This window comes from Drosophila ananassae, chromosome XR, assembly GCF_017639315.1.
Source record: "Drosophila ananassae strain 14024-0371.13 chromosome XR, ASM1763931v2, whole genome shotgun sequence".
Taxonomy (NCBI): domain Eukaryota; kingdom Metazoa; phylum Arthropoda; class Insecta; order Diptera; family Drosophilidae; genus Drosophila; species Drosophila ananassae.
In genome coordinates this window covers 17,048,986-17,061,419 of record NC_057932.1, presented here as the reverse complement: position 1 = coordinate 17,061,419, position 12,434 = coordinate 17,048,986, and the positions used below count along the sequence as shown (strand labels likewise).

At 43.4% G+C, this 12,434-nt stretch overlaps 1 protein-coding gene and 1 long non-coding RNA gene across 5 annotated transcripts in view; both read left to right on the top strand.

Annotated features, from left to right (window-relative positions):
- Positions 1-12,434, top strand: part of LOC26515542 — a 171,768-nt gene that overhangs the window by 102,849 nt on the left and 56,485 nt on the right. The window lies entirely within an intron of this gene.
- On the top strand, positions 3,085-10,070 carry LOC6505138 (serine/arginine repetitive matrix protein 2). 4 transcript variants are annotated; one of them, XM_032451994.2, is made up of 4 exons: positions 3,085-3,388; positions 3,479-3,712; positions 3,869-5,098; positions 5,156-10,070. In XM_032451994.2, the coding sequence occupies exons 1-4, from the start codon at positions 3,241-3,243 to the stop codon at positions 9,892-9,894; spliced, it is 6,351 nt and encodes a 2,116-aa protein (XP_032307885.1). In that variant the 5' UTR covers positions 3,085-3,240; the 3' UTR covers positions 9,895-10,070. The 4 variants fall into 4 exon arrangements, with proteins under 4 accessions (XP_032307885.1, XP_032307886.1, XP_044573371.1 ...); XM_032451995.2 differs by having other exon boundaries at positions 3,869-8,686; positions 8,744-10,070; XM_044717436.1 differs by having other exon boundaries at positions 3,869-8,964; positions 9,064-10,070.

Here is a 12,434-nt window from a genome sequence, read left to right as displayed (position 1 = left end):
GGACCCCCAGGAAATTTTGGAAAAAATCGAAAAAATATTTCGTTGCCAGATTTTGATGCAGATCGACGGAGAATCGTTCCACGAACCTTTTAAGGTATCCCTCTTGAGAATCGGATAGGAATTGGAAAAGATATAGCCTTCGATCGGGGTCATATGGGGCATCCCATGAATTTTTAAAAATTTTGAAGGGGACCCCAGGAAATTTTGCGAAAAATCGAAAAAATATTTCGTTGCCAGATTTTGATGCAGATCGACGGAGAATCGTTCCACGAATCTTTTAAGGTATCCCTCTTGAGAATCGGAAAGGAATTGGAAAAGATATAGCCTTCGATCGGGGTCATATGGGGCATCCCATGAATTTTTAAAAATTTTGAAGGGGACCCCCAGGAAATTTTGGAAAAAATCGAAAAAATATTTCATTGCCAGATTTTGATGCAGATCGACGGAGAATCGTTCTACGAATCTTTTAAGGTATCCCTCTTGAGAATCGGAAAGGAATTGGAAAAGATATAGCCTTCGATCGGGGTCATATGGGGCATCCCATGCATATTTAAAAATTTTGAAGGGGACCCCCAGGAAATTTTGGAAAAAATCGAAAAAATATTTCGTTGCCAGATTTTGATGCAGATCGACGGAGAATCGTTCCACGAACCTTTTAAGGTATCCCTCTTGAGAATCGGATAGGAATTGGAAAAGATATAGCCTTCGATCGGGGTCATATGGGGCATCCCATGAATTTTTAAAAATTTTGAAGGGGACCCCCCGGAAATTTTGGAAAAAATCGAAAAAATATTTCGTTGCCAGATTTTGATGCAGATCGACGGAGAATCGTTCCACGAATCTTTTAAGGCATCCCTCTTGAGAATCGAATAGGAATTGGCAAAGATATAGCCTTCGATCGGGGTCATATGGGGCATCCCATGAATTTTTAAAAATTTTGAAGGGGACCCCCAGGAAATTTTGCGAAAAATCGAAAAAATATTTCGTTGCCAGATTTTGATGCAGATCGACGGAGAATCGTTCCACGAACCTTTTAAGGTATCCCTCTTGAGAATCGGATAGGAATTGGAAAAGATATAGCCTTCGATCCTGGTCATTTGGAGTTCCTTTCCTTTACAAGATTTCCCAATTTGAAATCCCCGAATGCTTCGATTATCTGCCATCCCAACCACCATTATCTTTTAGAATTTATTATTTGTCTCAATGCTTTCCTTATTTTCTGTTAATTATAATAACTAATTTCCAGTAACGAAAACCAAAACAAATAATCTAAGAAGAGGAGGACTCTTTTGTAAAGCCTGGCCGGCCAGGCAGGTATTCTCGTTCAGAGTCCTGGGAAGGCAAATGAGAGTTGTTTGGCGATGATGTCTGCATTGCATCTAAAAGTGACAAGGAGTAAGGATGGGGGGTCAGGGGTCAAAGTGGTCCAGTCCAAACGGCAATGGGGGGGAGAGGAGAGGAAAGTGCAACACGCTCTGTTGTAGCTCATTAAGTATGTGTCATTGAGTGCAAAACAGTGAGAGAAAAAGGGGGATGTTTAGTTGAGAAATAAAAAATTTTAATAAATGTAATAAATTTAATAAAATTTAAATAAATTATATTTTAAGCTTTAAAATAAATAGATTTTAAAAACTCACATTCTCCTTTAAAAATCCATCTTAGTTGCCACATTTTCTTTCAGTGCATTTGAGTGTCCTGCGCCAAGTGCGACAATTTAAAACATAATGCAAACTAAATGAAAATGCGGCAACCAGAGGAGCGGGCACAAAAGAATTTTTAAATATCCTTGCGCCCCCAACGAACCGGAGACAGGTCCTGGACTCCTGGACTCCTGGATTCAGAAGCCAGTTGAATATTCCTGGCAAAAAGGACACTGGTATGATGCTGAATCCAGCACATCCTGCACATCCTGAATCCAGGAGCTCTATGCGGTCAAAGGGGCAAAGCTAACTAAGCATGCCACGCCCCCTCGCACACACACACACACACGTAAAGCCCCCTCTTGTGGCAACCACACTTTTCTGTCTTCAGTTCTTGGTGGCTTCTCGGGTCTTCTCTCTTGTGTTCTTTATTATATCCCCCGGATTTTATCCTTTTCTTTGTTTTTTTTTGTGGCATGCGAAACGGCAAACGGAAATGAACTCTTTAGTAAAGTGTTTACAAGCCAGTGGGCGGTGGGTGGAGGTGTCTGCCTCTCGAGGGGCGAACAAAATTAGAAGAAAATACAAAAAAAATCCGGAAAAACCTTGAAATTAAACGAAGAAAACTAATGTCTGCAGTCTCAACTGTCAAAATTGTGAGAACTATGTCTTGTAAATCACTTTACAACACTGGATATATCGATTTTAGCAGAGAAAGCTAATGTTAACTGTACATCAGCTAACATAGTGCTAAATAAGTGTTGATAAAGTGTTTTAAGTCACTGTGCAACACTTTTTTTTTTTTAAATCTCCGTTTATGGTCAGCATTTTTGATTAAAATTGGTTTTGATTTAAAAATACTACCTTTTTACATTATATTTGACGTCTTTTGAGTTTAAGGGATTATTAGGGATATATTATATTATGAGTGTTATTAAATAGTATTTTTTATTAAATTTAATGATTGATTTAATTCAATAAATAATATTCTTTTATTGTTTTTTATGAGTTACAAGTAAATATTTCGCTTGGAAGCTTAGAAAGTAGAGATCTTAGTTACTAAAATCTAAAACAGAGCTTAAGTGCCTATAAATTTTAGGTTTTAAGAAGGTTATATGATTTATAAGTAGAACATGCTTATAAAAAACTTGAAGATCAGCTTTTAGAAACCAAATATTTATGAAATCTACCCCTATTTTGCTTAAAAAAGATAAATAAGCTTCTTTGCTTCAGGATTTTCTATCCAATTTTAAACATTTTTGTTCAAAATCTTAATTATTATTGATATAAAAATGAAATAAGCAATGTTTTAATCCCAAAAGTCTTTTTAAACTTTCTCCAATCAAGAAATAAAACAATATTTCATTGATTGCCAAAAAGAATATACCAAAAAATACTAGAAAAAAACACTGAAAGTGTGCCTTGGCCGACTTGGCATTTCTCAAAAAAATCACCTCTGGGTCGGCCATATTCCCTTTCTTCTGACCTGTCGCCGGAAAGCTGGAAATTCCTTCACTTCGCCTTCAGTCCTAGACCGAATCACAAGTAAAACCCAAAAAAAAAAGCTAAGAAAGTGAAAAGTTTGTGAAAATAACCAGAAATGTCTGACAATAAGCCTTGGAGTGAGTTGGGTTCTTTGAAAGACCTAGTAGTGCCGCGTTCCGAAATGAATCTTCCGGGTTTCGAAGGCCATTTCGATGGTCCTCCGCCGGAGAGGTGTTTGCGAAACTCAGTCCGACCACCAGATGGTAAGTTTTTCCAAAAAAAACTTCTGGGGGTTTTCCTTTCTTTTTTATTCGATTCTGGCTGAAAGTTTTGTGACAAAAATTCCGATCTAGGAGATTCGTTTGGTAATGAGAACGTGATGCCGAATCCAAGTCCTAGCCCGGGTCCTAATCCTGGTCCCAATCCGGGTCCAGGTCCGGGTCCGGCTCGTTCCATGAATCCATTTGCCGCCCACGGAGGGGCTCATACTCGTGGCGGCTTTCAGCCGATGGCGGAACCGCCACCGCCACCGCCACGTCGTTTCCGGAACTCCAACTATTCCATGAATCGTCGCATGCAGGCAGAAGGTGAGTTTCCGTAGGAATCTAGATTCTAGAACTTTTAGGTTAGGTTGGATTTCTTTTTTTTTTTTTGTTTTTGTTTTTTTTTTGGGCTTCCCTTGACAATATTTTTTTCTTCCCAAATGCCTTCCAACCATCCCAACTGCTCCCCCCCAAAAATAGGTTCCAATTATAGCCAATTCCAGCGCTCGCCCCTCATGCCCCACGGAGTGGCCAATGCTGGTCGTGCCGAGAACGATGATGAGTTGCGGAGCATTTTCCTGCCCGGCCTGGATCCGGCCACCGGGCATCGGGAGGTATTTGAATACTTTTGCCGGTTCGGGCCTCTGGAGCGGGTGACAGTGCGCCGCGGCAAGGACGACTCTGGCTATGCGATCGTCCACTTCCGGAACAGCGGCTCCATGCGCAGTGCCATCGCCTCTAATCCGCACGAGTTGCGCGGCAGGAAGGTCCACTGCCGGTCGGCGGACAAGCGCGACAACCGTTACAAGCCGAAGAAGCAGAACGGCTGGAACAAGAATCGTGGAAACCAAACGCCGCAGAACATGACTCGGCAGAACATGACTCGGCAGAAGAATAAGCCTCCGGCCAGGGGACGCCAGTGGCCAGGTGGCAACGCTGCAGGTGGTGGTCCCATGGGTGGCAACTCTGCTGCCGGTGCTTCTATGCCTGTGAGTGGCAACGCTGCTGGTGCTTCTGCGGCCATAAGTGGCAACGCTGCTGGTGCTCATCCTAAGCTAATGAGTGGCAACTCTGGTGGGGCTTCTGCGCCCATTAGTGCTCCTCCTGTACCCATTGATCCGGACATGCCGTCGACCAGCACCGGAATTGTGAGTTCCGGCGACCGATACACCCGATTCACCCGATCCATGACCGCCAGGCAGGCTAGTGGCCCAAGCACCTTTGCCGAGAAGCCAGCAAAGCCATCGGGGGTCAAGAATCCCTTTGCCGATAACTCCAAACCCAAGCCATCGGCCGATAAACCGAAGGCAGGAGCCGATAAGTCCAAACCCCCAACCGATAAGCCGAAGCCCCCGACCGATAAACCCAAACCAGGACCAGGACCAGGACCGGGACCAGGACCGAAGCCGAAGCCCAAAGCCAAGCCTCGAAAAGCTCCCCGACTTCCGGTTGTCCGACTTCCGGTTCGTCGCTCCGAGCGTTTGCGGAAGAGGCTCTTGGTGAAGCCGGCGGCAAACGCGCCAAGGCCAAGGAATCCCCCACAATCGGCGCCGCCCGCTCCGGCTAATCCGCCCCAACCTAGACAGGATCGGCCAAGAGGAGAGAATCGGGCAAGACGAGCCCATCGGCCGAGGCTGGCCGGCGGTCGCCGCAGACCGGGCGCCACGCAGCGCAGGTCAGCGAGGAGGGGTGGTGGCGTCAAGAAAACCCGTAAGGTCGCCATGAAACGGCACGATCGCAAGTACTTATATTCACTTATTCCTTCAGAGCGGACGCCGCGCTGGACGATGCGGCTGGGCAGGAGCTTTCTGTCCGAGGAGGAGAAAAAGGCCTACGACCGGGGATCAGCCCCAGCGGCTGCGGAACTCGCCACACCCCGCACCCTTCGAAGGAGCGCCAGGAAGAAGGAGGACTCCCAGTCGGCCAATAGTATTAAGAATGTTGGGGCTACTGGGGAAAGGGTGGACGAGCCGATTGGTGCTTCAGGTGCAGGATCAGGACCCCTTGCTTCCCCATCACAGCCTCCTCCACCCCCACCTCTTGGGTTTGTAACTCCTTCAGGATCACATCTGGTCCTCCCCCATCCTGGGCATTTCCTTCCAGCAACAACTCCACCTCCTCCCGTCGTGGCAGGATCTTCTCAAGCAACATCCTTGCAAATGGGCCACTCTGGGCATCCTGTTCCGCCATTTCAAGTTCCTTATCCTCCAGGGAGTCCAAGTCCACTCCATCAAGTCGTGGCTGGATCTTCTCAAGCAAGATCTTCAGCAGGATCTCATCAAGCTTTCCCCCTGGGCAATCTTCTGGGGCATCTCTTCTCGCCATCAACTCCTCCTCCGCCCGTCGTGGCTGGAGCTTCTCGAGCAAGATCTATGGCTAGTGGATCCCCATCCACTAAATCTCATCTGGTGTTCCCCAATCCTGGCCATCTCATAGCACCATATCAAGTACCTCATCGTTCCATTCCGGGGCATCTCATGCCACCACCACTCCAAGCCACCCAAATCCTGGCTGGCTCCTCGCAAGCTCTCTCAAGATCCCTCGGAAACGTGACTCCCCCCGAGTCGCCGCAAGTCCTGGCCAGCTCTGGACATGTCATCCCACCATTCTTCCCGCAAACTCCACCGCCTCACATCCTGAACTCTCCCACGCCCCAAACGCCGCCCAACTCGTCGCCTCAAGTGGACTCGCCGCCATTCCTTCAAGCCTCGGAAGCAATAGCGCCTCCCCGGGTAGTGGTGCCCGATGCAGTTCCCGTCATACCCACCTGGTTCGAGCTCCTCCAGGCCATCAATGCCCGTGGCGGCGGTAGTCCTGATTCCTTCCCGAGTTCCGCGTCCAGCAACGCCTTGCAAATAGTCACCTCGCCAGAGCAGAGTCTTCCGAGCTCCCCTGGCTCCGTTGATTCTCTGCCGACCTCCAATCAAGTCCAACCAAGCCATAACTCCTCTGGATCATCCACCTCTTCAAATTCTTTAAACTCCTCTCCGATACCGGCCGGAATCCTGCCACATCCGGGCCTCTATTCTCAGGCCCTTAATGTTCTCACTTCTCCGGGAACTTCCGCAAGACCATCCACTTCATCCGGACCCGGACTGTTGTCTCTTTCGAATCCAAACACGGCAGCCATGCAGCCTCCGCGCAACAGAGGATCTCTCCCTCAGCCTCCCCAGCGAGTGGCGGCTAGACCCGCAGGCTTCTACCTCGAGACTCTGCCATCGGAGTCCTCTCAAGACAACGGGCCACCATCGAGGCGCCGCCGGGTGAACGATCCCCGCTTGGCCGCCCGATTGGATGGTCGTGTTCCCCATCAAGGTCAGAGCAATCCAGGTCGCAGGCAGCCCCCCCAGTCAGTACCAGTTCGGGGCAGACCCTTCTCCATTCCACTACCGAGGGGACCGTTGCCGCACTCCCTTCATCCTGAACCACCAAGGGGCTTCGGGTCCAAGGCTAGGTTTACTTTGAACTGTTACACCAATGTCGAGGGGTACAGGAGGTCCAGGAAGTATGTCCCGCTGAGCGAGGACGAGAAGAAGAAGCGTCCGACAGTAAAGGAGTTTTTGGAGAAACAGTACACCGATGAGGCAGTTTTCATTTCTAGCGAGGATCTGCGTCAGATGCACTTGGATGCTCGGAACGAGTTCTGGCGCCAAGCCCCCAATGCTGAGAAGTGGCAGAACCTGAAGAGGATCAGGCAGTCTTTTGTTTCGTTCGCAGGACCAACTGACAAAGAATCGCATCGGGACGAAAATAAAATCTACTTGCCACTCTACACTGTGAAGCTTAGCGTTCAGGAGAGTCTGGAAGGAGTTAGGTCAGAGGGTATAGGGATTAGAGAAGTGTCAGCAGTCCTTAGAGTCCTTCCGATTCATCCACAACACTGTCCGATTGTAGCCAGTCCTGTTTCAGGTCTAATCTCTTCCATTTCAGCCTCAACAGCCTTGCCAGCAGATGCTGCTCTGGGAGATGCCATTATCCTGAAGAAGGAGGATCCTGAGGAGGAGGACGCGAAGCCTTCAGTTCCTATCCCTGATGTCTCTGTTAAGAAGGAGGAGATGGACCCACCTGACAAGGTAGAGCGTCTAGATCCCTTTGTAGAGCCTATACTTTGGTCCCCTATCCCAGCAAGGATTCCCAAAGAAGAGGACTCTTCTTCTGGGGAATCTGACTATTCCATCGACTTCTCCTCGTCCGAGGAGCTAGCAGAAGAGGCATGGAAGGAGGAATCTCTAGATTTGTCTCCTAAGCCACAGGAGCCCCAAGAAGATCTATTGGAGCCAGAAGCTGCGGAGGAATACTTCGCACAACTTTTGAGGAACTATGTTTCTGATCCTGGCTCTTCTGATTCCTCAGACTCTGACGACGAAGAGGATTATGTTTCTAAGACATCCAGACGTCCTGAGGCCTATCCCTACTACAGAAACCTCAAGGAGGAGCCTCTAGAGGATATCAATGATAAGAACAGAGCTGCAAATAACTTGCCAAAGAAAAGGGAAGCTCCTCTCCAAACCAAACTGAAGATAGAGAAGCTGATGAGCCCAGAGGAGAAACCCACAAGTCCAGTTCCGATACCCACAACTAAGTCAAATGAGATGGAATACAAGACGGAGTCCTGCCATGTCCGACCCACACACGGTGAATCTTTCAAGTACAAGGGTGCATTGTCGTATCACCGTCTTAAATGCCATTTAAGACGCGGCACTGCCGTGGGTACACTCCTTTTCGATAAACAAGTCAAAATTTTAAGTGAAAAACAGGGGGATTATGGGGCATTCGATAAAAAACACTATCCAATAGATGTAGAAGATGAGGAAAAAGAGGCATTAGAAGCATTAGATGATGAAGTTATCGATAAAGCGGAAGATCTTGCCATCGAAGTTGATGAAGTTATCGATTTAGACTCGATAGAAGACGACGATGTGATAGTAATCGATGACGATGACGAAGTACAGTTAGAAGAGGATCTAGATAGAAAGAATATCGAGAAGAATAGGGACCATCGGGACAGAGACTCTCCTGACTCTCCTGAACACTTGTCGCAACAGACCCTAAGAAGCCTTAAAGAATTCAAAAACTGGTACGATTCTTTCGCCCCAAATGAAAAGGAAATCTTCAAGAAGAATCTGAGAGATTTGTTGGTCAAGATGAAGCAAGAGACTGGCCAAGACTTCAAGCCAAAGGGGAGTAAGGTGAAGCTAACACTTGATGCCGAATCCTTTACAGAGAAGATGGTAGTCTGGGCCAAGTCGGTGAATGCGGAAATTAGCATTAAAATTCCGAAGGGCAGTGCGGCGAAAGGTAAGAAGTATCCTTTTCAGAATGAGATAAAACTAAAGAAGAGAATATCTGTGAAAGCCACATCCTTAACCGATGAGATCTACAACTGGGCTAGGTCCTTGAAGGCAGAAATAACAGTGGAAATGCCAAGCAACTCGTTTGATGATTTCTTGGAGGGCAATCCTTTGAAGGATAACAAAGATCCTGAAGTGTTTATTGAAGAGGAAGCTTCTCAGAGAGACAAGACATATCCTTTGAAGAACAGAAGCCATAGACAGCATCCTTATCAGGGCGTACAGGTAAGACCCAACAAGCTGGCCATTAAAAAGAAGGCTTCTCCCACAAAGGAAGTCCTTGATTCTTCCAAGTTTCTGAATTTAAAAGCCAATATTTCAAAGAGCACTGATTCAAAGGATAATAAAGATCCTGACAAGGCACATCACTCAAAGAATAAGAGGAAGGTGCAGTCTACAACCAATAAAATAGCAATTAAGAAGGAAGCTTCTCCTTCGAATGAAGAAGATTCTGCAAGAACTCTGAAGATGGTTACTCCTAGAAAGGATAGAATGGATCCTTATAAGAAAGTAACGCCTTTAGCTAATAAATTGGCAATTAAGAAGGAACTTTCTCCGTCAAATGAAGTAAAATTTAACAGTCCCTTTCGTGCCAAAAGCAGTGACTCTAAAAAAACAGAAACAAAATCTTCCTATGGTACTCTATATTTGAAACCGGAAGAACGTGGTATAAACTATTATAATTTACAAAATAGAAAGCAAGTTAGAACACCTACTACCTTAACAATTAAGAAGGAACCTTCTCATAAGAATAAAGTATATGGTTCCGTAGCCCGGTTTCTGGATGTGGGAACTACTTTACAGATTCGAAGCGACTCGCGGGATAATATCCTGAAGAGCAAAGCAGAAGAAAGTGGAAGCTTTGGTTGTAAGCCAACAGAAGAGAAGAGAGCGAAGGATACCAGGACGAAGCCATACCAGAAGAAGCCCTGCCAGGATGTACAGGAAGAGCCAAGTCATTTGGCCATCAAGAAGGAAAAGAAGAAACTGGATACCTCGAAGAGAGGCGCCCTTAAAGATATAGAAATTGAGCAGGCCATTATAGACGGGATTTATACCTTTTCGATTTCTTTCAAGAATTCAAGACGCAGATACAAAAGGGAACTTACAGATGGGGAGAAAGCCGGTCCAGCGAAGAGAAGGAAGCTTCCCTAAGACGTCTTTTGAGAATTCTCCTCTGAAGACAAGAATTTGTAGAAGAATTTCTAGAAGAACACTTCTAAGAGCGCCTTGAAAATCATTTTGAACTGTAATCATTTTTGAATCATTCATAATTACACTGTAAAAAATGTTATCCTACAACTGTATTTGATGCATTTTTTAATCAAACTTGAACAATTTTAAATTTAAAAAAATTAATAAATTTGTTTTAAACTTCAAATATTACCCATATGGTTATTTTAATAAAAATTTAATAAAGTTTAGAGACAGTTTAGATACAGTTTCTTTCAAACTAAGCTTGGAGAGATATCTATAGTTCTATATCCTATCTATATCTATAGTCTATAGTAATAATTCTATATCCTTGTTTTAAATCCAAAATACAGCCACTCATAGCCCCGAATTCCAATACAATAGCTTTAAACTGTCACTGATGGCCGAAAAAAAAATGAAAAAACCAAAATACTTTTAGTTTTTATTATGAAAAATAGCTGGAATATGAGCATCCCGATAGCCAGATATGTGGATATATATTCGTTTTAACGAACGTCCTTATCGGGAGTGGCTCCTGCGATGTAATGAATATATCCTTTTCTTTTTTTTTTTCTGTTCTGGTTCTGGTTCTGGTTCTGGTTTCGGGGATATTTTTGGTGACTGCAACTGTCAGTTTTTTGTTCAGTTATGTGGATTTTTATTTGAAAAACAAATTCAAATCAATTTAGTTAATGGCTAGCTTGGAAGTGGGCAGATGGTGGGAGTGTCCGGGAGTGTCTGGGAGTGGGTGGATCTCTGTGATGCACTTGGGAAAGTAAATCAATGGCGCCATCGCATTGAAAATGGGGCCATTGCAATGGCATTTCTCTTTTATGCACTCGCTTATATTCCTTTCACATTTTTATTTCACAAAAAACACACACACCCCCATATGTTTTCCGAACAGAGAAGAGTTTTCCGATAAAAAATAGATATAGAAAAGGATAAACTATCCTTCATGTGTTTTTATTTTGTTTTCTATTTATTCAAGACTTCTACATATTTTTTTAATATTTTTTTTCTTCATAATGAATTCAATTTTTTGGTAAACTGCAGTTGGTCTTTAAAATGTCACTTGATATTCCTTGAATGGCAAAGGACTTGAAAGGAAAAAGGATCTCAGGGAGGGAGAGGAGGAGGAAGGAGGGACATGCAGTTTCTCCTGTTTTGGAAAGAAATTTTAAACTCAAAGGAGAACCATAAACCATATTCTGTTTTAAACAGGAAACAGAATACTCCTTTAATCCACATTCCAATAATTCTCAAATTAAATCCTTGATAAACTGTGTGAACTTGGCCAGATTCCTGGTCTATATTCAAGTCATAATGCCAGTCGTAATATATGGGAATATTAATTCCATTCCATTCCCTCCCTTTCCACTCATTTAACGACAGGATCTGCTCCTCAAATTGTTTGTTGAGCGTTTTTTGCCCGGAAGCTACTCGGGAGGGCCTAGCGTGCGGCGGCAATTGTAGATACACTGTACAAAAATAGGGACTAAAAAAAATATAAATTAAAAAAAAATATTAAATAATATAATAAGAGAGTCTAGAACAGGGATGCCCAGTCCCATTGCTCTCGTTCCTCCTTTGTTGTTGGATTGCTCTGTCATATGGGTAGAGCAAAGTCATATACGTGTGCTGCTCCCAGCATAGGCAAGGCAAATTACAATAACAATTTTTCGTAGTTTAATAACACTTAAACAGTTTCAACACTTTTCTGGCATTTTGTTGTTGGATTGCCGAAAACTTTTCACTGCAAGAAATCACTTCTTGTTGAGGTTTTGGACAGAATGGTTGACTTTGGAACGATGAATTTTTTCTTTGCCGAAAATTTTCTTTGCGAGCAGCAATGTATTATATGTAATATAATAATAAGCGGAAACAAAAAAATTAATTTGGAAAGGCATTTTATTAAATGCTATGCTAAAGTATCTGCGTCACAAGCCGATATGGAAGCGCAGTAAAAAAAATTCGAAAAATAATTGAGCATATTGAAAATAATTATAATCCTAAAATTAATTCTCAATTATCCGAAATAATTTTTTTTTTTTTTCTGTTGAAAATGTTACAAAAATTTTTTTCAGTGATACGATAGAAAAAAAAAAAAAACTATCGCTCATATGTATTTGTGCTTTTGTGCATAGGTATTGGAATTTGCTCTGTCATAAGCAGTGCTTGGGCACCCCTGGTCTAGAAATTCTTAGTGGAATTTTTATATTTATATATTTCTTACATAAATGGAGATTTAAAAAAGAATATTGAGAAAAATAGAGTTTAAATAAAAAAAATAAATAAGAGAGTTTCATAAAAAAGGATCTAAAATATTGCTATAAATATAATTATTATTTATTTTTAAGAAATATTTTTCTTACAGTGAAATATATTATTTAATATTAATATGCATAAAATAATATATTTAATCAATATTAATAAAGGCTAGCTTTGAATTTTTTTGTATCTTTTTTAGTATTATTTATTTTTTTTAAATTTATTTCTTA

What these genes read in the sequence shown, in the direction of transcription:
- LOC6505138 (XM_032451993.2), top strand. Translation starts at nt 3,241, where the DNA reads ATGTCTGACAATAAGCCTTGGAGTGAGTTGGGTTCTTTGAAAGACCTA. An exon ending in CTCAGTCCGACCACCAGATG is followed by an intron (nt 3,389 to 3,478) that starts GTAAGTTTTTCC and finishes ATTCCGATCTAG; the next exon opens with GAGATTCGTTTGGTAATGAG. An exon ending in TCGTCGCATGCAGGCAGAAG is followed by an intron (nt 3,713 to 3,868) that starts GTGAGTTTCCGT and finishes CCCCAAAAATAG; the next exon opens with GTTCCAATTATAGCCAATTC.